This window comes from Euleptes europaea, chromosome 1 (genome assembly GCF_029931775.1).
Source record: "Euleptes europaea isolate rEulEur1 chromosome 1, rEulEur1.hap1, whole genome shotgun sequence".
NCBI lineage: Eukaryota > Metazoa > Chordata > Lepidosauria > Squamata > Sphaerodactylidae > Euleptes > Euleptes europaea.
Genome location: NC_079312.1, coordinates 77,469,366 through 77,496,760, shown reverse-complemented (window position 1 = coordinate 77,496,760; position 27,395 = coordinate 77,469,366). Strand labels below are relative to the sequence as shown.

Sequence of the window (27,395 nt, the reverse complement as noted above, 5' to 3'; positions counted from 1 at the left end):
ATTAAGGGAAAAATGGGAGGAACTGAGGAGGGAAGGGGAAGTGATGGGCACAGGAAAGATTAATCACTTTCTCTTGCTTCCCTGCTTGAAGTCACACACCCTACCATTGCAGTACACTGCTTATAGCAACTATCTGCATAAAAAATATATGGATGTGCTACAGTCATGTGCACTTTCACCCAAAGGCACTGAAAAAGCCAATATGGTCCTTGGTACCCTGAACTAATGGGGTGCTCCTGCCCTCACCCTAGAGTCTCTGTTAGCATGAGTTTTAATTCAAGTTGTGAGAATGAGAGATCACTTGAACCCCCCCACCCCTCAAAATGAATCCTGCTCACCTTACCAAGCTGCTGATGCACGCTGAGGTTGTACATCATGACTATTCCATCCAAGATTTCCAGCAGAGAGTTCTCTGTTATCGGTTGTTCCGGCTCTTCTGCAGGTTTCCCCAGTAAGAGGCCCTCGTTTCCAATGCTGCCTTCAACTGCCATAAAACAGAAGGGAATTCCTGAGCTAGGTATTGTTCATCAGAAACTGTGAAGAAAATGGATCTAGGCTGTTACGAATATTAATCTTGATATTCCTCTTTGACTGTGAAGTACAGTCAAAGTACATCAGTCGCAAAGCCAGAAATGAATTAAAAGCAACCTCAGAATAGTAGGATGTAACTGGCTCTAGATGTAATTCTAGATTTAACTGGTTTTGGTTCATTAATTTCTATGCATTTATTTAATAGAAGTCACACCCCACTTCTCAACATAAGTTGCTAAGACAGCTTTTGCTTATGTCCTCTTTTGTTTCATTGCTCCTTGAATCTTCATTTCCTCTTTCTTGCCATTCTTTCTTGGATATTTGTGTATTCAGGTAATTAAACATCATCTGTGTATTACCCTCCACAGACTACTCTCAAGTCACCTGCACAAGCTATGCAGCTCTGAATCTTTCAGACAAGAAACCCCACCTTCTTTCAACAGGTAGTGGAAAGTGTCATCAAGTCACAGCCAACTTATGGCAACCCCATAGTGTTTTCAAGACAAGAGACATTCAGAGGTGGTTTGCCATTGCCTGCCTCTGTGTAGCAACCCTGGTCTTTGTTGGTGATATCCCATCCAAGTACTTTCAAGAGCTGACCCTGCTTAGCCTCTGAGATGTGATGATATTGGGCTAGCCCGAACTATCCAGGTCAGGGTTGTTTTAACTAGCAAGCTGAATTTCAGACAAGCAATGTTCTCATCGTGTTTACATGGGATAACAGCTAATATATGATTCATCACTAATTGCCAATGTGGTGTTACATTCCAGAAACCAGAAGCTGCTTTGTTCAGCTACAGTGCAATAAGATACTACTCACTGTCCTCTTCTGTCCGCTGTTCCATGTTCAAGATGCGGACTTTAACCTTCTCCATGCTACCTGGCGACCGCCTGGGGTTCATAAGGCTGACAGCTGCGGTGCTGAGGAAACGGTTCGCTCGCCCCAGAGTGGGTGAACTGAGCCAGCTTGGCCTGGCCAGGGCACCTCCGATTGCCAAAGCAGCAGCTGGACGCTGAGAAACAGAGAGACCAGAGTCAGAGATATTCAGTTGCTTTTGTTCAGATGTATCAGTTTTGCAGTCTAGTTTGAACCACATGTTCTAGTTAGTTCAAGGAGTTAACCAAAGCCAAGCAGTCATACAAGGAAGTACAGTGGAGGCAGAGACATAACGAAACTTTAAGCAAGAAGTACAGGTTACATCCCCCACTGCTATATCTCTGTAGGATTATTTTGGTCCATATGACTGTTTACAGAATCTGCACTATAAAATATGTGACTTAAGCATCAGCTAATAACTGGTGAACAATCAGACCATTCAGGATCCAGAAACCAGATTGCATGACAGAATGTGGCCAGAAGCAATATCAGTTTCACACAAAGCCAGCAAGGCGCAGACACACATATATAGAGGTTTTGCTCATTCTGTGACTTCCCCAGTAAGCCAGCAGATTGGCATGAAGTTCCCTAGCTCCATTATGTCTTGCATATTTTAAAAGGGGCAAAACCTTGGCCACTTATGACTTCGCCCTTAAGAATCCCAAGGAAACTGTGGCTTAGCGTATGTTTCATAAGAGGGAGGGAAGGCAGACCATATCTTGAGACATGAAGATGGAAAACTTTAGAAAAGCCAAACAATCAAAAGGAAAACAATCTTGTTTTCTCCTTGCCCAGTGCTATTTCTGTGTCTGGAATTTGTAAAGAGATCTTGAATTCTCCAAACCATTAGGTCTGGTCCCAGGATGTGCCAACATTCATAGAGTTAACCAGTGGACAGAGAGTTCCCTTTACACAAATAAACTGCAGTAGCTGATCTTTCATTTTCCACTGCACATTTACTGGGCCAGAGAAGAGCAGGCTCAAGACTTAACAGTCAAACAGCTTTTCTGTTCTGTACCGCATGCCACCAAATACCACTGCTATATCATCTTCCAAGAGCTATTAAACCAGTTCTCCACAAACTTGGTCACCAGGGCCTGGATCCGGCAACACACAAGGGGAAACAAAAATGGATTTAATGCTGTTCTGTTTGCACAAGATCTTGTGCAACACCTAGCTCTTTCCTTTTTATATAATATAGTACCCAAAAATTAGTGGCCCAAAATCTTGTGCATACAGAAACACGAGTTGTGTACACATAAGTCTTGACTTAGAGCAAGCAAGCAGCATTTTTCACTGGATCCAGAGAGCCAACACAAAGACATCTTTCTTGAGTTCCCTGTGAACAGCAGAGAATGCAGAGTGGGAAGGACAGGGAAGTATTACCTCCTGCAAACACCTTGAGAGGCGAGAACGTTTCTATAATTTCTCACTCTGCTTTCTCCCTGCTCTACTATCTCCCTGCTCAGTCACTATGTATTAGGAACACCACAGCTGGCCTACATCCAACATTACTTCCCCACTGCTGACTCACGAAGAATGCTGGGTTGCTAGGATGTAGGTAATCACCAGACCCAACTATGTAGGGAATTCCTCATTCACCATCAAGATACCACAACTGAACTGACCACCAGCAGCCATGAGACTTTCACTGTATGCATAAACTCTGACTTTCAAATGGAGCACTTCAGATACTGCTCCACACATTGATTCCAGAGCAGCCCTCATTCTAAATGCCTCTGATGTATACCTACAGCCCTAATTTTGGGATGGCTTCTGGCACATATCTTGATATTACTTTTATTAGACTGGTGGAATGACATCCCAATTAACAGAATTCGCAAAGTACAAGTTCTTTGTCATGACACATAAAAAGACTTCCTGTTAATTTGCTTTTTTCCACTACTCAAAACGATTCTACTTCCTATAATTAAACAGGTGCAGATCCAGTCCTATTCCTTCTCTATCAAGAGACTCCCTACATTAGCAACCCTGCTCCAGTCCATGCCGCATTGCTCGGCTCACTTGTGATGTTGACACTGCTGACTCTTCGTCTTCATCGAGGTCATCCATGGTCACAGCCTGAAGCTCTGCAGGGTCAATCAGAATATTTGCTTTTGAGGCCAAGTCATCTGTATGAATAAAAGAAACAATGACATTGCCAGGTACAGATGTTCAAATGCCTTCTAGCTCCCACATACCTCTCCTGCAGGATCAACAGCAGAAACTCAAAGAGTGATTTCAAGGGGGGCAGTTTTATAACACATCAAAAATATCAATAATAATATCAATATCAATAATGATGATGATGATACTGCATCATTGTTAAGTCATCTGGTTTAGAACTCATGGCTAAAACACAGTTTCTAAAATTGTTTCCTAAAAGTAAAATAGCAACCTCCAGTTTTATCAGAAAACAGAGGTGAGGATTCATGGTGTCAAAACACCCTCTGAATCCCTCCTACATGGAGCTTTGAAAAGGGAATTGGGATTTTCTTGCTCCAGTTTAGTTAATGCTCTATCTAAGAACACATCAGGCACAAGCAATGGAGTAAGAATGAAGGGAATGCTGGCTATTGTGGAATCCCAGCTGGGACCCCTTTCATTCATATAACCTACACCAAAATACCTATCTGCATTTTCCCCTCTATGTTAGCACATACCTATGAAACTACAGTACCCTTTGAGACTAACTCTCTTCAAACCCCAGTTCTCTGCTATAATGATCTAAGAATGCTTTCACTACTCCTGATGTTATTATCTCCCAAACTAAAAATACAACAATGGTTTCCATGAGATGCACAGAAGCATGACAACTTAGTGTAGGTTCTTGACATCTTTATTAATAATATTTTTTACATATAATAAAGTTATTTGTTTGTGTTTACAATTATTCTCTCTCTCACTGTCTTTTTTCAAAATTTTATTTTGGGGTACCCCTACTGAGATCCACCATGGTATACAGAGGCTACAAGGTCTCGTGTTATTCCTTTCTGGAACCCTTTTGAACCTAATTTCTCCTTCTCTAGGTCATGTTTGGGTGACACAGTCCTCTGCACCCAGCCCCACTTCTCCTTAACAGCTGAGTCAGGTGTGTCTATGGAAGTTCTACACAGATGCCTGGAGATGGTGATGGGATGGATGAAGGCCAATAAATTGAAGCTCAATCTAGACAAGACTGAGGTGCTGCTGGTCAGTGACAAAGCTGCTTGAGCACTGAGCAGTCCATCTGTCCTGGAGGAGATTGCACTCCCCCTGAAGGAACAGGATACCTTTGGATCCTGGCCTATGGTTGGAGGCCCAGATCTCTATGGCACGTAGTGCCTTTCATCAGCTTCGGCTGATTCGCCAGCTACAGGTGTTCCTTGAAAAGCATGATCTGGCCACAGTGATCCATGCCCTGATTACATCAGGGCTAGATTACTGTAATGTGCTTTACTTGGGCTTGTCTTCGAAAATGGTCCAGAAACTTCAACTCATCCAAAATGCAGCAGCCAAGCTACTCTCAAGGGTAGGATATAGGGATCGTATCATCCTAGCCAGCATGGTATAGTGGTTAAGAGTGGTGGTCTCTAATCTGGAGAAGCAGGTTTGATTCCCCAGTCCTCCACATGAGTGGCGGAGGCTAATCTGGTGAACTGGATTTGTTTCCCCACTCCTCCACATGAAGCCAGCTGGGTGACCTTGGGCTAGTCACACTCTCTCAGTCCCATCTACCTCACAGTGTGTTTGTTGTGAGGAGGGGAAGGGAAGGTGATTCTAAGTCGGTTTGATTCTTCCTTTAGTGGTAGAGAAAATCGGCGTATAAAAACCAACTCTTCTTCTTCTAGTGCTGAAAGATTTGCATTGGCTACCTGTTTGTTTCAGGGCACAATTCAAAGTGCTGGTTCATACCTTTAAAGCCCTAAGTGGCTTGGGGCCAGGGGAGCTGAAGGACAATCTTCTCCCATATTGTCCAGCCTGCCAGTAAAGATCTGCCTCACAGCCCCTGCTCTCTATGCTACGTCTTCAGAAGTAAGGAAGGTGGCAACCAGAGACGGGACTTTTTCAGTAGCAGTACCTCGCTTGTGGAATGCCCTTCCCCTTAAGGCTCGCCTGGTGCCTACGTTGCTTTCTTTTAGATGCCAAGGCAAAACATTTCGGTTCACCCAGACTTTTAATTAAGGGGTTGAGTTTTACACTATTCTAGCCTGGAAATGGTTGTAAGTTGTCTATGGTCTGTTTTTATGATCTATGATGTTTTTATGCTTAGACTTTTTAATTCTGAACTTTAATATCTTTTAATGTTTGTTTTTATTGTTTTTATTTTGTATGCTGCCTCAGGCAGGTTCCTGGAGAGGTGGCATAAAAACATTCTAAATAAATAAATCTGAAGCCACCTGCATCTGTTTTACTTAACAAAAAAGGCCCCAGAAAAAGAATCAGGATATTACAACTGCTGACCTCCGTACTCTCCCCCTCCTCTTATGTGTATATAAGATCAACCTGAGGGGGATGTCTGCCTGTTTGCTTGGCCAATATGACAGGATTGTTGCACCATCTTTGGATTTGTTTGATTTTAATTGGCTTTTATTATTATTAGTTTTAATATGATATTTTAAATGATGTTACCTGCCCTGAGACAGCTTCAGCTGGGGAGGGAGGGCTAGAAACCACAAAATAAATGCATAAATCACAGAACTGCATTCAATACACAGTGCAGCCCCATCCCCCCCCCCCCCCCCCCCAAAAAAAGAAGGCAGAAAGTGGTACGGAACAACTTCTAATCTTTGGTCCTGCTCTCACCCCTACCTGGATGGAGACCGGGAGGGGAAGATGTGTTCTCTGAAATAACGTACCCTATCATGTAAATTGTACTACCTCAGTAACCCTATTACTGATTCTAAATGTTCCAGCTGCTTTCTTTGTACATTTTGCTCTTGAGGTTGCTCCTACCGCAGACAGAGTAGAGCCTCAAGACCTTGGGGACGCAGAAAAATCTCTCCCGCAACAGGCAAAATACTGGGTAATGAATTCTAGTAGCTACTGGATTAACAAAAGCCAAAGGTTCATAAACAGCCTTTCCAATGTAATTTACAGCTTGGATTTCACATTCTCTTATCTCTACCAAACACATGGCCAGGCTGCCCCAGTGCCCTTAAGCATGGTTCTGCTGATTTCAAGAATACCACGGGGGCAGGGGAGGAAGTAATAATCAGAGTCACACAGCCCAAGAGGCATCAGCTGCCATTTAATCTTCAGGTCCCAAGAGAACAGTTCTTATTTTCAGACCCAGAGGCCATTCACATATCCTTGTAGAGGACCAAACTATTTAAATTAGCAGGAATAGATTTATATGCAAATTAACAAGTCAAAAAAATACCACACTTATGTCATGGCCGCTTTTTAATATTCAAGATAAAATATTTGGTCAACATGGATGGTCACAAGCTAAGAAAACTAAGCATCTAAAGGCTACTTCAGACTTTTTTTCAGCACCTTCCAGTGAGAATCTTATTCACGGCACTTACTGCTCATATTCCCAGCTGTAAAAGTGAAAATTTTCTCAGATGAATGCGAACACTATGCTGGCCTAGAAAACAGCCACCTTGCAAGTAAAATCAAGAAGCAGAACGAGAGCTAAGAAGCAGAGGCAGCTCCTTAAAGCTATGACGTTCTTGCCCCACCTTTTCTTTATTTCAACGGTTTTTTCTATGTCTTGCACCTGAAGGCTCCTACGGCAGGACTTCTGTGCCATTTGTTTTCATGTGACAGAACAAGCACTTGCCTTTGAGAGTCTTCTTGAGATGAGACAGGAGCCCCCCAAGTCTTTGGAGGTCAAAATAATCCACTTTCCCATTGTAGAAGAGCTGAGGGGGGACATAAGCATCTGTGGGACAGATAAAGAGGATGCATTTAGGGAGATGGTGAAACAAGATCTAACCTTTATTTAGAGCAATCCTAAGAACACTTTCCTGGGAGTAAGCCCCATTGAATAGACCTGAGCAGTCCCATTTAGGATTGCACTCAATGACAGCCGATCATCATGACAGCTGGTCCTAGTCATTCTTTGGCTCTATTTTAATAACAACTCTTTCCCCCTGTCTATGGAGGTCTATGGAGGGGGCTGCTAGTCAGTAGAAACGCTCAAAATGAATCTTAAACAAAGCGGACCAAAAGTGCACTGCTGAAGCTAACTCAACACAAAACAGTTGACCTCCATATGGGAAACTACTGCAACATGTTTACATAACGTTTTGGATGCCATTGTTAAGAGGTATTAGCGACCTTTTGTCATTTTTGCTTTGATCACTTTTACCTTCTTTTATTAGTGAATATTGATAGGATTTGGGGAGAAATTGATGTGACCAAAAGTGGGTTAAGTCATTGTCTTTCATGGAGGTGATACCTAATAAGGATGTTCACAAAAAAAAAAATTAGTATTTTTGGAATTCGGCTATCAGGAAGCTGAAAATTATCGGTATTACCAGTTATCCAGGTTCCAAATACCAGGGTTTCTCAAGGATTCTGATAATATTCGGCTACATTATTCCCTACAGGGAACATTTCCAGAGGGAAAAAGAAAAGGCAGTCATGGGAGCCTTTAAATGCTGGCTCCCGATATTTCTGGTTACTCCTGAATATTTGCAGGATTTTTTGGACCCATTTCCTGGTATCCTGGAAAATTTTGGATATCCAAATATATCCAGAAAATACCAATAAGGTATTTTTGGATATATATTCAGACCGAATATATCTAAACTCACATCCCTAGTACCTAATATTACATTGCAAAAAAGAGAGATGCCAGTTTTAAAATGTCTCAGAATTACCAGGTTTTTTTCTTTTTTTCTTAGAATTACCAGCTTTGAATGTCAGACAACTCTTCCAATTATTACCCAGTTTTTAATCTCCCATTTTGAGGTGGAGTGACAAAGAATTTGGTTTCATACAACTTCAGGAATTCCTGGATGACACAAAACCAAATTAATTTGTCTTCCATTTTGGATCTGGAATTGAGATTACTTCAGTAGATTTTGTGGTCTCTAAGGTGTGACTGGACTTGAAACTAACTGTTCTACCAAATATTAGCCAGTCCATTCCCAGTCAGTGCTCCAGGTCTGCCACCAATCAGCATGGGAAGTAGAACGAGGTAGGTAGATTGGTAGCTGGACTGAAAAGTAGTGGGAAATGTTATCGGGGAGCTGTCCAGGTAGTTTGCAAGAAGCAGGTGCTAATCTAGGGAAACAATGCACCATTGACTGTCAGGCCCCAACTAAGAATCCTTATAACTTATCTGGCTGATCCACCCTTACTGGTCTATTTAGTGGGGCGCTGATCCTCACAAGAAATAGGCGGAGTTGGGCTATGAGATGAGATGTCCCACGCTGCTAAGGATGTACCACATGGTTGTCTGGCATGGGCTTCAGCAAAGAGTCCTAGTCCTCACTGATCAGGGGTAGGTAGTCCATAATCAGACAGGTCCTGGGGGAGGCCAGTAGTTCTGCCTCCCAGGTGGTAGTCTTCAGTACTGTCTAGGTGTTCTTCCAGTGCTCAGAGGAACACATGATGCTGCTTTATACCAAATCAGATCACTGGGTCATCATTGTCTAGTCAGACTGGCAGTGGCTCTCTAGGGTCTCAGGCAGAGGTCTTTCACATCTCCTGCTACCTGATCCTTTTATCTGGAGATGGAGGGATTGAACCTGGGTTATTCTGCATGCCAACTAGATGCTCTACCACTGTACCATGGCCCCTCTCCATGATGGAGTCTGCAGGAGGGGGATCCTCCTCCTCTAAGAAGGAGGTCAGCTCTCCTTCTAGGGTTGAGCCTTGGCAGGGCCAGGCATTAGTGAACTGGTTGCAAGATTTCACTGGGGTATATAGATTACCTTTACTTTTGAGAAATCCTTTCTGCGAGGTTGATAACAGGGTGTAGGAACTTCACAATTTCTTTATGTTCAAAGGGGGTTCTCATACTCAAAAACATTGGGAACCTCTGAGTTAGACCTTGTGCAATGTGAATACAGCTGCACATATGGAAGGGAACTTTCCCATCTCCCTCTTCCTTCTTTGGCCCATTGTACCCCTCAAAATCATGATACAGGAAGACAAGGGACCCTCAAGAAAAGGATGGGGGCCCCTCAGTGAGCGGGAGTAAACATCAATAGAAATCTCCCCAGAGAAGAAGCGCTGTTTGTGAGTGGAACAACACATAGGATCTAATGCAATGTATTGAGGGGAGACTAAACTTCTAGCCTGAAGAATGGAAGAATTGGACTTCAAGAGAGAAGAGGAAGAAAGCTCAATCAATTACCAAGACAGATATTCATCCTGGTGCATTTGGGGGAATTATTGTTCTACTGGAAAGTCACCTTACCTTCACTGCTGAGTGCTGAAAGGCTCTTCATCTTGTGCTCATCCCAGTAATGTCTCAAGGCAGCGATAAGTCGATGTAAGAAGCACACCATGTACTCTGGAGGGCACAGCACAGTCAGATTCTAAGGGAAAAAACAGTGTGACAGCCCTCTGCTGTTAACAGAACAGTAGCAGGAGCCATGCTGAGATCCACCACTTCCAAATCCATATGCCAACGACACACTCTTGCTTACAATGTTCCTTTTGAGCACAGCAGCACTGTGCATCAAGAAAAGAGGCCAACTTGGTAGCCTCAAGCCATGTTAGCAAGTGTCACTAGACAGACTTGCCTCACTGCAAGAAAAGACTGACATCTGAATAACAAAACTCTGCAGGTCAGGAAAGGACAAAAGACGAATAGAAATAAAAGGGCATCTTGGGTCTTAACAATCACTAATGAGACCATCCTAAACAGAACAACACCATGTTAATGGCCTTAGAAAGGTGGATTTCTATTTAGGATTGCACTGTGAGAGGCCTTTAAGCCAAAGCTGTGCTTGTGTGTGAGCACATGTTCTGCTGTGAAAGTAGAAATCAAAATCCTATGCCAAGAAAAACTGAGTTTGGTTTTCTTTCTGTTCCAATTCCCCTCCACCCTGTTTCCATGGTGCCAGACAGACATTCTGAACACAAAACTGAGCAGATCCACAATTAAAAGGAGAGGCTCAATACAAAAGTACTTATGTCCAAGCCTTTGACATAGCAGGCGCTATGACTGCACCTAGCTAGACAGTTCATCATAGCTGCAGTCACCTCAAGCCGCATTTACAGCTGAGTAAACAATGAGTGTGTATGAAATACCCAGGCAGGTGAACCTATAGGTGTAACAGTATGCTAAAAGTGCAGTAACAATACTGGGTTGGATCCTGTTATCAGTGGGTGCAAAGATCACAAACCTTCCCCCTGCTCTCCAGCCAGAGCAGTCATTTCTGACCCTGGTTAGTTGAGTTTCAGGACCCAGGTGGCCAAATAGCCAAGCAGGTTGGGAGGCTGCACAGGGGAGGAGGCAAAACTGAAGCTGAGGGAAGGGGTGGGACAGGCAATTTCATCGTTCCTTGCAATATAAATTGGTCTATGACTCAGGGAATCAACTTTCCTGAGGCTGGACCACTCATGAGAGGGTAAGATATGCATCTATTGGTGCATTTCACTGATGGATCGCTGAAATTGACACACTGCTTACCCCTCGGTTACTAGCATTTTCCTGCAGAAACTTGCGAAATTTGTTGAGAAAGATGTATCTGGAAGCTCCTCCCTGAAAGAACCAACAACCAGAGCTTAAAGTCAAGTTCTGTCAAAATGAAAGACCACTCAAAATAACAATAATTCTTGATTTCACCTGAATTTGGATCCCACGTTCATTCATTGTGAAATTCACACACAGCCAACTAAAGAAAACCATACATGCATTTTTATTTCTTGTTGATTTTTCACTTAAGTCGGGGAAATTTTAACTGTTGCTGTTTTGCAGCTTAAAAGAACTGTTGTTAATATGGTACTTTTATTGCTGTTTTTCTTCTTTATTTTATTGCAAGTGGCCACAAGAGCTCACGGCCACATTTTTCAGATTTATGCACTCCAAATCCTATTGCATTGCTTATTGGATGTCCCACCCTGTTGACTGTATTGACTCACACTGCATAATTCATCTTGAGTCTCAGTGAGAAAGGGGGACTATATATAATGTAAATAAATAAAATCAACTGACAGGAGAGAAAGCAAATAAACAAAAAGATCGGCCATGTCTGCAGTTTATTTAAAAATATGCCGTCCCTGCAGTTTATTCATTTGTAGGGCGGTTATGCCTCACCTTTCTACCACTATATGTATGCAAGGCAGTTTTCAAAGCTGCAAAAAAAGCATCACGATTACGGTCTAAAAAGAAAGAACAAAAGAGACCAAAATAATGGGGGGGGGGTGTTAATGGCTGCAAGTCACTCCTCTGCGGAGCTGCAGGAGAACTGAAGGGGCCAGTTGGGCAGTAATGCTGGCCACATTTCTTATTACAGCCTTCAGACGTTTCTGCTGCTGCATTTGCATGCGTAAGCAGCTATCACGGGTCAAGTCCCATAAACAGAGCCAGAAACATCACTCAACATCATCTCAAACACAATCCTTGTCCATGGATGCAGTTCTTACTGTAAGTCATCTATTGATGAGACAACATAATACATGGTACATGCATGCATTGATCAATCCTATAACAATGTTCACAGCACACTGCCTTTGTGTGGGCTCTCTGCAACAAAAAAATTAAACCCTAGATTAACACCTTGCTAGCCACCATCGTTAGGTCTTTTGGCTGTTGTACAACAATCCAGCTGCCATTACTTAAATGTGCATATCCAAGACAGCTCATTAAATACAACCACAGTTACCCACAAATTTACTTGCCTCACTTACCGTATACACTCGCATATAAGCTGAGTTTTTCAGCCCCAAAAAAAGCCGGCCTCGGCTTATACGCGGGTCAATACGGGGGGAGGGAGGGGGGAGGGAGGAGGGAGGGGGGAAACTTACCGCCGTCGCCGCCGCCGCCAGCCCGTGCCGCTTCCTGCCGCCGGGAGGGGCCTTGGGCAGCCTCCTGCAGCCGCACGAAGGCTGCCCCGGCCCCCGCCGCCATTTTTCCCAGCCGGGAGGGGCCTTGGGCAGCCTCCTGCAGCCACAGGAAGGCTGCCCCGGCCCCCGCAGCCATTTTTCCCGGCCAGGAGGGGCCATGGGAAGCCTCCTGCAGCCGCAGGAAGGCTGCCCCGGTTCCCTCCGGGCCGCGCCGCCATTTTTCCCGGCCGGGAGGGGCCTTGGGCAGCCTCCTGCAGCCGCAGGAAGGCTGCCCCGGGTCCCTCCGGGCCGCGCCGTCATTTTTCCCGGCCGGGAGGGGCCATGGGAAGCCTCCTGCAGCCGCAGGAAGGCTGCTCCGGGTCCCCCTGGGCCTCGCCGCCACTTCCTCCCGCCGGGAGCGGCCTGGGGCAGCCTCCTGCAGCCGCAGGAAGGCTGCCCAGGCCACCCCGGGCCACGCCGCCGCCAGACCCTCACCGCTGGAGAACCCTGTCAGGTAAGCATGCGGGGGGGGAGGGGTTATAAGCCGACCCTCGGCTTATACGCGGGTGCCTAATTTTTCCCCATTTTTGGGGAGAAATTAGGCACCTCGGCTTATATGCGGGTCAGCTTATACATGGGTATATACAGTAACCCTGTTTTCATTAAAACACTCTTAGAAATTCTCTTTATATTCATAATATCAACTTTTCAGAGGCTAGCATGATCAATTTAATAAAACATTGGTAGGAATTATTAGCTGCATTCTGTGCACTTTATTGTCCAGGATACAATGGGGTCAGATTCAATGTTTTATCCAGTGGGGAGAGTTGGTTTACATAGTGCATGGTACACAACCGACCTCAAGCATTGTCTACAGCTTGACTCAGTACGGCCAAAGAGCTAGTTAGATGTTCCATCAAATTTAAAACCCGCGTATTAGACTGTGCTGCATACTATATAGTTGAACTGGGAAAATGCACGATCCACCAGGTATACCTTGCCTGTTTCTACTGTATTTGGGGCCTGTTTTCTATATTAAATATTAAGCTATCAACACAATACTCAGTATTGTGGAACTACATGTGACCTTAGATTCAAGATGACGTACAAATGCAACCCTCAAGAGGAAAAATTATGCTCACCAAGGTCTCAAAGCAAACTGCTGTTTAGAGTTTTGCATCTATTCTCTACAAAGTTTTTCAATTCCACTTACCCCGCCTCGGTCTTTATTGTTTAACAGCAACTTTAGGATCTGCACTTGGAGTTCCTCCACCACTGAGAAGAGATTAAACAATATCTGTCAAAGCACCTACAAATGCATTTCTACAGAGAAACTGTCAGTGACCATGATAATTTATGCAGGGCTGTTTCCCTTGTGGTCACCCCGCTGACTGCTTTGGGGCTTCCTTTTGATTATGCATGCCTTTTCTAACAGTCAGAGGTCGCCTCATGCTCCCCTGCATTTCCACGTGTTTTGCCCGCGTTTTCTGGATTCTGGGTAAAACAGCATCTGGAAAACCTGGGCAAAACACATGGAAATGCGCATGGAGAGTGAGGCGACTTCTGACAGTCAGGAAAGGCATGCATAATCAAAAGGAAGCCCCAAAGTAGTGAGCAGGGGTGACTGTGAGGGAAACAGCCCTGCATAAATGGCCCATATTATAGCGCTGCACTGAAGCTCAGGAAGAAACCAGCCTTCCCACATTATTACTTGCCTCAATTGGATGAGCTACACCATCCCAGCAGTTAACTTAGGACAATCCTCAAAACAATGAAAACTACAAACACTATCAAAAGGAAGTTCAGTGCTACATACAGGGGAAGGACTGAGTTGGCGGAACAGGGATGTGAACAGCATTTGTGGCATAGCACTGCCCAGCTAATAGCTCACAGCTTTTCTTCTGTTGTGGGGAGAATATCAAACCCTAGAAGAGAACAGCTGTTCAATACAGCTTCACGCCATTCTCTGTAATGCCCACGAGTTTTTGAATGTCATTACCCCCACCATCATACCTTCAATGCGCTTCTTGAGCCTCTGGCAACCTCTCTCATACGCTCGTCGTCTCAGTCTCTCCTCAGCAGTCTCATCTTTAATCTCTTTACTCTCTTTGCCCTGTGTTTAAAAGACAGACATTAGCAGAGCTGAACACAAGAAGGTGTCTTATATCATGTCAGACCCTTGATCTGGTATGGGGCTGTGGCTCAGCAGTAGGGTATCCGCTCAGCATGCAGGTCCCAGGATCAATCCCTGGCATCTCCTGTTTAAAGGATCAGTTAGCAGCTGATGTAAATTACCTCCATCTGAGATTCTGGTGAGCTGCTGCCAGTCTGAATAAACACTAACCTTGATGAACTTTGATGTTATGATTCAGTATAAGGGAGCTTCACGTGTGTTCATCTATCAAGGTTAGCACTGTCTACTCTGACCAGCCATGGCTCCCCAGGGCCAATCAGGCACAGGCCTTTCACATCAACTAACACCTGATTCTTTTAACTGGAGATGCTAGGAATTGTACCTGTGAACTTCTGCAGGCAACGCAGGCACTCTGCCACAGAGAGAAGGCCCATCCCCATCTAAGAGAAAAGTTTTTAACACTAGCCTAACAGATGAGTTTGGAATACATTCACAGAAATGCATTTTGTACAGAATACAACTGGGCAAGGCAACCAGCAGAGCATCTAGGCCAGCCAAATCCACCAGCAGCAGATACAATATTTCTCACCTCCTTGTTGAAACGGTTTGGCCACCAAGTGGTGGGAATGAGCTCTTGTAAGCCAGCTTCTTCCACCCGCAAGGGGCTCTTGATGTAGAAAAACACAACTGAGCGTAGCACATCAAATCTGCAATGAGTTAAGGGAGTTGTGCGGCAGCTCAAAGAGAAGCACCTGTAGTACTGGAGTCACAACGAGAAGCCCTGCAGTGAGTTAAGAATAACTCTTCACACACATGACCAGGCCATTCATGTTTCTCAAAGAACAGCTCTTGAATCCACGTAGTACTTTGAAGAAGTTTGTGCATGACAAGCTGGGTTCCTTGTGAAAATGAAAGAGGAGGTGGGAAAGTATGCAACGGAATACTGAAACAACCGTCTCCCTGCACACACCCCTCATGAGACACATAACATTAGCAAAGCACAAACCATGAACACAGGCTTCAAAAGCAGATTGTTTAAAATAGCATTTTCTCCTGTTGAGATCAGCTTGTATAGTTGGCACTTTTATGACCCTAAGTGATTCCACAAAGATACTGGAAAGTATCTGTAGCTCACTCCTGTTAGTAATTGCTGACTTTTCATATCAGAGCTTCAGATAAAGTCAGTTAGCTTTTCACTCTGCTAGCCCTAATCCCTTGTTAAATAAACATGAGACTTTCTTTTAGAGGGTTACATGCCCTCCAACCACCCAATCTGGTTTCTACTGACTCTTTACCTGGAGCATCACCTACAATTAATCTCCAGCTTTATTAATATTTTTATTTATTTATTTATTTATACCCCACTCTATCCCAGCCATGGCCAGGCTCAGGGAGGGTCACATCAATGAATACCAATGTTTTTTCTTTTGCTCTTTGCCTTCCAAAACTCCCTTGTGTTCCGATTAGTACTGGAGAGATTTCTAATTACCTTCTAGCTTTTACATTATCAGAGACAGAGACCATTTTTCTCTTTCTCTCTATCCCAAAAGCCCTCACTGTTTTTTGAAATCTGTTTTGTATCCCACCTTGTCTAATTAAATACACAACACCTACTATGCTCTTTCTTAAGACTCTACACATTGTGGATTAGGCTCTTTTCTACCATGCCTTGAATTTTCTTTTCCACTATCTCCCTCTGTACACATTTTTTTGAGAGCCAGGATAGCCATAGCCGGAGAGCAGTGGGACCCTCCTAAGTCTTACTAAAAAACATCTAGTCTTTTTCCTTCTCTACATGGTGAATCTTGAATGAGAGGGATTGGGTGGGGGCTTGTGGGAAGAAGAAGCTCTCCTTTAAGAAGAGGTGACAGTCATTCTTTGTGGATGTCAGGGAAATAACTGCTTAAAACAGAGATGAAGAAGAGACTTCTTAGGGATAATGAAAACACACATAGGCACACGGTCTGAAGAGATGTGACCAGCCAAATGAGAGAAGGAAGATAAAACTGATCTGAACAGAGCCTGAACAAAAAACCTGGAACTAGTAAGATATTTCTGCCTATCTCTTTAATATCATAGGGATACATTTTAGACCTAGGAAGGATTGCGCTTATGCCTATTCGATTTTTCCTATGCTCAGATGCAGTAGACTTTTGGTGTGCAATTGTATCTTTATTGTTGTAATCTATGATATAAAGATATAACCCTGTTTTCTTAATTTGGAGTTACTTGGTCTTTGCAACAACAGGCAAGCCTAAAACTTGGCTCATGCTTTATCAAAGTATAAGAGAAAAGCAGGGAGAGCCTGCCCAGTTGGGAGTTATATCTAGAAAGTAAGATTTCTAGAGTTTTTTCCCTAATTCCTCAGTGGCTGAAAGACGGAGAGGATTCTGAATTTAAACAGAGTCTAGGCTGCCAGACAGATGCACCTCTAAACATTAGCCTGGCAGTTAAATCCTATTTGTAAAAGGAAATGGGTGGGATGATGCTGGAGAGTGAACTCTTCATTGAGGTCTAGCAACTTGATACTGGATCCAGCCAAGTAAGTCTCTCATTTGGTGTGGTAAAAACAGCAAATGTCTGGGGGACGACGACGACTGTTTTACCAAATAAGGCATTAAGAAAATGCATTATTAAACATTTTCCAGTTACTCCTTAGCCTCCCTCCCAATTTGGGGAGAGGAGCACCTGAAGTCCATTTTCAAGTATAAGCAAGGAGGAACAGGATGCCCTAGAACTTGCAAACTGAAGACAGAATTTTCCTTCCAATATCAGTTCAAAGTGCTTGTAGAGAAATGGCAGCAACTAGGGCCCCAGGAAATGAATATTCACAAAAGACCAAAGGGCCACTTTCTGGTATCATGTTGTGATTCTGCAGCAGTTACACCTGAAGCTGTTGGCAGCCTCAATGACTCTGCTTCATCAAAGGACTTTGATGAAGGTGAAAACATCAGTACTAGAAGGATACAGGACATTTTGAAGCAGGTATTTCCTGGATTTCTCATGCTTCAGGACAGCAATAGTGAGACGGAGGTAGTGAATCTAGATAGACAGGAAAAGAAAAACTCAGTCAAGATTAACTGCAGAGCTCAGTGACCAAAAGCTTTCAAGACAGGATATTTAAGGATATCCTTACAACCTATAGCCAGACAGACAGAGCAGCTTCTCTCCTTGCATACCTTTTACTCCTGTGGTTGCACTGGTGTGCCACACTTACCTGTAAGCTCAAATCAGGAACTATGGGAGAGAAACGGTAAGCCCTGAGCAGGGACATCAGCAGCTGTTTGAGGCATTCATGTACTTCATAATCCTGAGGGGAGGGGAAGAGAAACTGTGTCTACACGATACAGGTGCCAAATACCTCCCAGAAAGAAAGGAGGACACATAGAAGGGACACCACTAGAAGTGATAACCCAAACCATGAGATTCTCACCTCCATGAGAAGCCACATGAGATCCAATAACTGCTGAATAAGAGGGTGCGCTTCCACAGACCCTCCTCCTTCTAGGATGCCGAGTAGGAAGTTCATGAGCACATCTTCTACTAAGTACACTTTGCACTGCAGAAGAAAAGTTCTCAAATCAGCAGATCTGTACAGTACATATTGCCACGGAGAAAGTTGCAGCGGAGACTATTGAGGCAACACGTGATACAAAAGCAGTACCACCAGTGCTGCAGCTTTAGAGAGTATCTGGCAGCTGTTGTTTTTCCTAGAATGTGTCCTGGAACTGCTGATGCCACAAATCCTAATGGTATCCCTCATTAAGACAACTCTTTAAGTGTTGTTGGTTTCTGAAAAATCCCTCCTTGAAGAGGCCCCCACTTCTCCTGCAATGTTCCCTAGACTATCCAGACACTGTGAGAAACTATTCCTCCCCCTTCCCCACCCAATGGGCTTTGCTCACAAGGAAAAGTGCTGAAGCTCAGTGCTGCGCAGGGTGGACTGTAAGCCCTTTCTCACAAGTGAATCTGCTGATGGGGAAGGGCAGAGCAGACAGCAATCCGTTCTTGCAAGCAGACACACAGGTGCAGCTCTTCCCAACCAAACTGGTGGTGGGCCAGAAGGCATAGGCTGCAGCCTGCCATATGCAGCAGCAGCAGCAGACCTTCCTCACCTCTGGCCACAGGCATATAAGTATCTGCCAGCAGGGCACTTAGCCACAAAAAATCCCTGTGGTGCTCTTTGAATATAATAAGAACCCTGCTGGATCAGACCAGTGGTCCATCTAGTCCAGCACCCTTTCTGGCACAGTGGCCAACCAGTTACTCTAGAGGGCCACAAACAGGGCATAGAGGCTAAAGCCTTCCCCGATGTTGCCTCCTAGCACTGGGATTCAGAGGTTTGCTGCCTCTGAACGTGGAGGTTCCTGTTAATCATCATGGCTAGCAGCCACAGATAGCCCTCAACTCCATGAACCTGTCTAATCCCTTCTTAAAGTTGTCTACGCCTGTGGCCATCACTACATCCTCAGGCAGCAAATTCCACACTTGTTGAGTAAAGAAATTATTTCCTTCCATCCATCCTGAATTTACTGTCCATCAGATTCATTGGATGTCCTCAAGGTCTAGTGTTGTGTGTGATGCAGGCTACACATGCAAATGAGCCGTACGGGTACTTTCTAGAACAAGGAGGGACAAAATCAAGAAGTTTGCTCTTCTTAGTCGTGGAAAAGTAATTGGTTAGCATGAACTCAGTCTTTATGAAGGCTGTGAATTCTCTGACAAGCACATGGGTATCTGCTCCTGAGACTAATTGCTACTGGGGGAAGTTAAGGAAGCAGAGCATGAGAGTAAAGCAAGCATGAGGAAACTCACCATGAGGGGGGAAAAGTTATTAAAAATGTGTGCCAAGGTGATCAGCACGGTGGGTTCCCCCTGAAGCTGCCACGTGGCAGAGTCCCTCTCCACAAGCTTCCCTTCCTGAAATATCAAGCACAGGATTATGGGATTTTTTTAAAGCAAATTTTATTTCTGGGAATTGTATACGTTAATATAAAGTAAGACAGAAATGTTGTAAGAAGGTGAGGTGAACAAGTAGACTTATGAGACTGCTTTTCCTTAAGTTTGTGGTCAAATCTCAAATCCAGAAATACATTCTGGGTCAGAAGAAAGGACACAAACACTGTAATCCTGCACAGAGTTACTCCAGGCTAAGCCAACTGATTTCAATTCACTTAGAATGGAGTAACTCGGCACAGAATTGCCCTGTAACATGCCCACAGTTAAGCCACCTGACCACTTGCAATCTGTTTCTCCATCCTAAACCAGATTTGTTATTTTCTAGATGTGATGGGGAATGAATGGCTGCGACCAACCACAGGAAGCCTGAGGAATACCTAGCAAAAGAATCATGTGACATGACATGGCCAATTTTCCCCAATTCATTGGCTGTTGCTTGTGGGGGGTGGGTGCTGAATACAATGATATTGTGTCACTCTTTTTAAAATTAGATTGATACCTATGGGAGAAGTGGGTTGGCATCGGCTATATGTCTGCTGTAACACCTATTCAAACCCTTCATCTTTCTTTCTTACCCCTCATATATCAACTCCCCACAACAAAAATCAATTTATCAAAATGTGAATCATTATGAACAGGAGGACCAATCACACTGGAGATATGCACACGTGCTCTTCTGCAGGAATAAACCTACACTTTCATCACACTGCATACTCCAAACTGACAGGCTGGCTTGTTGCATAGTATGAATGCTACATTTATCCCAAAAAATTAACATCAAGCAAAGAAATACAAACACCATTATCAGATAAGCCCTTGATGAAGCTGATAACCTGCAGTTCTTAGCAGCAGCAGCACCATTTGTACATTCTCAGCAATATATATAGCTCTAAAAACAAAAAGCCAAATTGCATAGCTGGCTTTTTAGGAGATGTATTATTTACTGTCAAAATCACCATTATGACAGGTGATGTGTGTACATACAGAGGGAAGACTTGAATACTGCAAGGACAGTGGGGACCATATGCATCTCTGTGTACAGAGGCACCCCTTGGGGATCAGGGTCCATGTCTGTAAGAGCAGGGATAGCCAACATCAGGGGTGAAAAGCAGGCTTTGCTCTCACCACAGATGTTCCCAGTTCCAGTGCTTTACATTTCCTAAGGTAGTGAAAGGCACTCATGGACACCACTGAGATGGAGGCTAAACTGGCAACCTGTCCCAGATGACCCAGTCATTGAGATTCCAGTCTGCTTCCTACCTCCACAGCTCCATCTTTTGAGATGCATAGCCCCATCCTTTCTACATATTAAGAATCCTTTCTACATTTCTTAAGCTGAATATACCTTCCCCCAAATACAATCAATCCCTCAGTCAGGATTGGGTAGAACGAGTCAAATGAAATATAAGATTGAAGACATGATCTTACCGAAACATCTATTCCAGTATGAATAACATTTTTCAGATATCCCAACAGCTTCTGAGCTTTCACCAGATCTGCAATGGGTTTGTCCTGTAAGGGCCAATATCCCTCCACTGGATATGTATGAAATTGCTAAGAAAAAAATTCCAGCTTTCAGAATGGTGAATTCACTACTTCAAGGGATTACTCCAAAGCTGTCCTCTTCTGCCAACACTCAGTTCCATCCAGCACCTCAAGCTTCCAAAAAACATGCCACATTTACTGCTGTTGTTTCATACAGTACAGGGCCTTGAGGAATACTTGCAAAGCCATCTGTATATACTGGAACAAGTTGCTGAAGCAAAACCATGCAGGAAGTGTACTTGTTGTTGATTGGTCATTGAAATAAGTCTCAATAGTATCCTGAATAAGTCCTCTTTCTTATTTCAATGACCAATCATCCCTTTAATGATACTTCCCAAGGACAACTATTCTTGGACCTGTATTATTGCTCAGATCTTCACCTAAGAGTACAGCTTTCTTGACATCTAGACAAAATGAGATCCAAAGGTCATCCAGGCTGGAAAGAAGAGGTTCAGCAACAGAAACTTAAGAAATGTTACCCCACCTCACATATTAATACAAAAAATATATCATGCCAGTAGATAAACAATCCAAAAGAAGATGTCACCTTGAAACATAGTTATGAGGCCTAGCTTACAAGTTCATTATATGGATGACTGAGATAATGTTGACCATGCATAGTTTATATAATACATTTTGTCGAATATTTATTATACCAACTAGTGCCAACAAATGACAAAGTAGGCTCAACAAGGGGAAAGAACAGGACGTTTTAGATTCTGATATTACTTTTGGAACAATTTTTTGGAACAATCTTTCCACATTATTGTCGAAGGCTTTCACGGTCAGAGTTCATTGGTTCTTGTAGGTTATCCGGGCTGTGTAACCGTGGTCTTGGAATTTTCTTTCCTGACGTTTCGCCAGCAACTGTGGCAGGCATCTTCAGAGTAGTAACACTGAAGGACAGTGTCTCTCAGTGTCAAGGGTGTAGGAAGAGTAATATATAGTCAGAAAGGGGTTGGGTTTGAGCTGAGTATTGTCCTGCAAAAGTATTGTCCTGTAAGTATCAAGATAATGTGCTAATGAGGGTATGGTATGTTAATATGGAACCATTGTATCCTGAAGTGATCTGTTAATGTGTGTAATCCAAAGCTAATCTGTATGGCTATTGTTGAATGTTGTCTTTGTCTGGAGGTTTTTCAGGGCAGGAAGCCAAGCCTTATTCATTCTTAAACTCTCCTCTTTTCTGTTAAAGTTGTGCTGATGTTTATGAATTTCAATGGCTTCTCTGTGCAATCTGACAAAATAGTTGGTAGAATTGTCCAGTCTTTCAGTGTCTTGGAATAAGACCCTGTGTCCTGTTTGTGTCAGTCCATGTTCAGCCACTGCTGATTTCTCAGGTTGGCCAAGTCTGCAGTATCTTTCATGTTCTTTTATCCTTGTTTGTATGCTGCGTTTTGTGGTCCCGATGTAAACTTCTCCTTGCAGCTGTGGAGAAGTTTACATCGGGACCACAAAACGCAGCATACAAACAAGGATAAAAGAACATGAAAGATACTGCAGACTTGGCCAACCTGAGAAATCAGCAGTGGCTGAACATGGACTGACACAAACAGGACACAGGGTCTTATTCCAAGACACTGAAAGACTGGACAATTCTACCAACTATTTTGTCAGATTGCACAGAGAAGCCATTGAAATTCATAAACATCAGCACAACTTTAACAGAAAAGAGGAGAGTTTAAGAATGAATAAGGCTTGGCTTCCTGCCCTGAAAAACCTCCAGACAAAGACAACATTCAACAATAGCCATACAGATTAGCTTTGGATTACACACATTAACAGATCACTTCAGGATACAATGGTTCCATATTATCATACCATACCCTCATTAGCACATTATCTTGATACTTACAGGACAATACTTTTGCAGGACAATACTCAGCTCAAACCCAACCCCTTTCTGACTATATATTACTCTTCCTACACCCTTGACACTGAGAGACACTGTCCTTCAGTGTTACTACTCTGAAGATGCCTGCCACAGTTGCTGGCGAAACGTCAGGAAAGAAAATTCCAAGTCCACGGTTACACAGCCCGGATAACCTACAAGAACCAATCTTTCCACAGTTTGGCCAAAATTACTGTTAAAGGATATCGGAGTGGGCGGCTGCCAAAGTTAAAAGCAACTGATTCCTTGAATGATAAGCTGATGGCAGGGAAATAGGCCATGCCAGAGCCCCGGGAGATGTTCTCAAAAGCAGTCCCCAGAGACACACCATTCCTGAAGAAGAAAAGAGAAAGAAATCTCTTTCAGAAAATTCCAAAAGATTTGTGTATTTGATACAACCCAAATGCAAAGATTCTCCCCTTTGGCGGAGCTTGGTTTAAAACTTGAATGAATGTACTCAAGCAGGGAATATGCAGATGGAATCTTCTGCTTACTGAACCATTTTTTTCTCATGCAACATGAGGTGTACAAGTGAAATCAGAGATCTTCTTGTCAAAGGCATAATATACCATAAACAATGCAGCAAGTAGATTACAAAAGTAGAAGACAATGCAGTAAAAGCAAGATCATCCAATAAACATTGGTGGAACTCTCTGTCAAATGAGACCCGTGCCCTGCAGGACTTAGCTCAGTTCCATAGAGCCTATAAGACAGAGATGTTCTGCCAGGCATACAGTTGAGGCAGCAACAGTTCAGTAGATTAGCCGGCCTCCCTCCACTCCCTTCTTCCCCTTTTGTTCCTCCCCTCTTTCTTTTCCCTTTCTTCCTTTTTTCCTCTTTTGTTTCTTTTCCCTGGGTTTTCTTCTTCCTGTCTTGACTCTTTGGAGGACCTGTGAATCCCAGGTCATGACTGTTCACCTGCTCGCCATCATTATGTGCTAACCCACCACTGGGAATAATTAGTTTATTATATATATAGTAAGTGTGTAAATTAGAATACCATATTTGAAGCTAGATTGTTATTTACAATTTTAAATTTTGTGTTTTTAACTTATGGCATATGTTTGTACTGTGACGTATTATTGTTGGAAGCTGCCCTGAGCCCGACTTGTCTGGGAAAGGGCGGGGGTATAAATTAAATTAAAATAAAATTACAGTAGTCTATATATGTGTGAGTTTTGTAAGGAGGCTTACAGGCAAAAAGAAATGTTTCCCTCATCCAGGTCTATCAAACAGCTGACAATATCTCCGGCTGCCCAAGACTGCACAAAAAAGAAAAAGGTATTAGAAGGAAACTAATGAAGCATATTACCAGTTTTGCTAAGATATTGACAAGTAACATACAGAGACAGCTTCTGAGGAAGATAGTTTCAGAAGGTAGCCATGTTGGTCTGCAGTAAAACAGCTACTGGACTCAAATCTAGCTCTTCTAAGGAAGGTAACTGTCTTCTGGCTCTATGACCACCTAGGGGACACTTTGTGCCCTTCTTAATCTTTCCAGGCACAGAATTCAAGCCCCTTTCCTCTTTGATACGCTGCACAACCTCATCCTCATCTACACCCATTTGTACAGCAAACAGTTAATACAATTCCCCAACTGCTTACCAACACAGAGAGTGAGTACCTAATTTTATTCTTCTAACTGCAATTGAGCATCTGTGGCTGGAGTAGCAGAACTGTTAAAAGTCCCACAAGAAAAGCTCCATATTACAGCTGCCACATTGGTCTACCAGTTTAACTTAATGACCCTCTGCTCATTTAGCATTCAGAACTTTAGCTCTACATTACAGCAGGAGGCGGGTGGAGGTGATCTGACAGAGCCTACTGGGAAGTGGGCTAGGTATGCAAGTACTCAGTCAGCAAGGTGCTGTGATCCACGGGAGGGGTGGCAAGTGTCCAATCAGCATGGAGCATTTATATAATCAGTGAGGGTGTACACACACAGGTATGCAGTGATAAGAAGGGTTACACACATGGTAAGGAGTGAAGAATGATAGTACGCATGTGATGTGGGTGTGCCACAAGAATATCATGCACCTACTGAGAGTGCTGCTATAAGGAGAGTTCTGGAAAAAAGCTTTACTTGGAGCCCACCCAAATTCACAGCTGGTCCTTCTTCCTCGAACAAGGTGTAACCTACACAAAATGGACCCTTCCAATAGATCTGAACTGGAAGTATACTGCTTCCGTTGTTCCCACAGAATACTTTGTACAAGACGATCACAATATTATTTGAAAAAAATGGACTTAAGCAACATCAGAGTTAGATATTTGATTTTTTAAAGTATGCTATAGGACTTCTTCGGGGTTTTAGTTTGGCTAGCTGCTTTCAGCTTTCTGACATCTTAAAGACTCAAGCTATTGTAGAGTAGCACTCATTTTATCTGATACATGAAGTGTTTTTTTAATATTGGTGTGGGGGGCTTCACATGTATATATATCTGCAAATATATATTTGCAATGAGGAGAAGCAGTTTTATACAGCAAAGCTGAAAGTACAACATGCGATGCAATCAGGTGTGCCCTAGTCCTACAAAAACTTCAGAACACCACATATTGCTGACTAATGATGAATATGTTATCAGCTAATAAGAGTTAGCTTTGCCTACTTCAATGGGAAACTGGCAATACAATCCTAAGCAGCTGCACCCTTACAAGCCAACAGACTTAGAAGGGTGAATCTCCGCTTAGGATGGCACTGTGAGAGCCCAAGTGAATGCCCTTTTGCAAATAGGTCAGAACAGTGCCCTGGAGCATTTTCAGCAATGGTGCCTCTTTGGTGGAATAGCCTCCCTGAGGATGTCAGGAAGACCATCACATTCTTGATCTTTTGGAGGCTTTGCAAAATTAAATCATTTAGAAGGGCATACTTATGAATGTTAGACCTACTTTTTATGTGACTGGTTTTTGGAGCTAAAGTTGAGAAAGTCTCCTCAAAGTTCTTATGCTTGCTTACAAATATTGTTCTGATTGTCTCTGTTTCATTTTGGTTTTACATTACAACCCATCTTTAGCCTTTTCGAGAAAAGCAGACTAAATATGAAGAAGGTTGGTTTTTATACTCCGCTTTTCTCTACCTTTAGGAGTCTCAAGGGGGCACACAATCACCTTCTCCTCAACATATCTAATATGCTATTAGATAAATGCCAAGGAGGTCCAGGCATGTTCCATTCATGCCAAAAAATATTTAAATGGTATTAACTGGAACAAAGGCTAAGACACGGCATGGAGGACAAGCTGCCATGTGATAGCCATCCACAGTCCTTAAATCAAGAGAGCCTGCATCAAAGTGGCTGACTAAGTCTAATTTAGCAACTTTACAATCTAGTCACATTTTGAATCATTTCTGCTTAAACATGATTCTAAGGCCTTATATGCCTATTACTATTGTCCAGCATGACCTTTAGAAGAGTCATCAGATCAGCCAGCAATTCTTGTTTGAAAAACAAGAAAAACTTTGGGGGCTGGCACTTACTTTACCATAGTTGGTCGTAGTTACATTCCATTTGCGTACTCGATTCCCATCATAGGCGTATGAATCTGGAGTATCTCCAACTCCTTCCTTCAAAACAAGAGAGCCAAGAGTACATTGTAATCAAAGCTACTTGAACAACACTTAATTAAAGGGGAACTAAAAGAGAGAGCATGAAGTATAGGATGCCACATTCTCAGGGGCATGACTTTTCAGTTAATCTCTTAAGCAGAATTTCCCTGACAGGAAGAAGTAAGATTTTGAATAAGTTTTAGGTGATACCATAATACATTCCTATGGCTAACTAACATGGAATATCTACAGCTCATTCACTTAAAATTGGAACACTCTAGGACCTGTTGTGTTTTTGCCTCTCAAACATTTCTTCATGGTAGTGTTTCCTTTCTTCCATCCATCATTGCTAGCCTCAGGCCAAGGAGAAGAGAGATTTCAGAAATGGCTGAATCACTCATATGAGGGCAATAGAATATATCAGACAGCAGTCCAAAATTGAAAATCAAAGTAAATACAAGTACGTATTGGACCCAGCCTGCATCCAAAATAATCATAAGACATTATAAGCTCCCCATTCTAGTCTTCAGTAAAAATTCTGCAAAAACCATATGATAAAATATGAACCTTCCAGTGTACATATCCGCATAAGAATATTTTACCTACATGGAAATTCACAATGAAGAAGAACAATCAATCCAGTCCTGCACATTAATATACAAGAGAATTCAAGATGATGTCTACAAAGTATCCCAGACTTCTGTAATGCTGTTATGTTACCTCTTGATTGAATCGGCAATTGAGAGTACACCAGCCAATCTGCATGAGGCCTTGGGATGAAATGAGCACCTCATAGATCCATTTTCCTAAAAGAAAAGACAGAAGAAAAGTGTCTGGTGACAAAGTCACACAATTGTATTATACAAATTTAAGCTGATCCTCAACCAACATAGAAAGTTAGATTAGCCCTAGATCTATAGCGTCCAGAGTCCATTATTCCTCATCCAGGTTCCTAAATGCTATATTCAAATGTTGTATT

General features: G+C 43.0%; 1 protein-coding gene across 1 annotated transcript in view; it reads right to left on the bottom strand.

Moving 5' to 3' along the window:
• RNF123 (ring finger protein 123) overlaps positions 1–27,395 on the bottom strand; it is a 111,195-nt gene that overhangs the window by 70,752 nt on the left and 13,048 nt on the right. Inside the window, exons 7-24 of the mRNA XM_056853978.1 lie at positions 27,137–27,222; positions 26,348–26,434; positions 24,067–24,134; positions 23,067–23,205; positions 20,865–20,966; positions 19,293–19,397; positions 17,911–18,036; positions 17,695–17,787; positions 17,446–17,519; positions 15,067–15,184; positions 14,357–14,456; positions 13,557–13,618; positions 10,989–11,060; positions 9,768–9,888; positions 7,176–7,277; positions 3,434–3,540; positions 1,352–1,544; positions 339–484 (exon numbers count right to left, since the gene is read on the bottom strand). Coding sequence (XP_056709956.1) covers positions 339–484; positions 1,352–1,544; positions 3,434–3,540; positions 7,176–7,277; positions 9,768–9,888; positions 10,989–11,060; positions 13,557–13,618; positions 14,357–14,456; positions 15,067–15,184; positions 17,446–17,519; positions 17,695–17,787; positions 17,911–18,036; positions 19,293–19,397; positions 20,865–20,966; positions 23,067–23,205; positions 24,067–24,134; positions 26,348–26,434; positions 27,137–27,222 — 1,901 coding nt within the window. The remainder of the gene's footprint in view (positions 1–338; positions 485–1,351; positions 1,545–3,433; positions 3,541–7,175; positions 7,278–9,767; positions 9,889–10,988; positions 11,061–13,556; positions 13,619–14,356; positions 14,457–15,066; positions 15,185–17,445; positions 17,520–17,694; positions 17,788–17,910; positions 18,037–19,292; positions 19,398–20,864; positions 20,967–23,066; positions 23,206–24,066; positions 24,135–26,347; positions 26,435–27,136; positions 27,223–27,395) is intronic.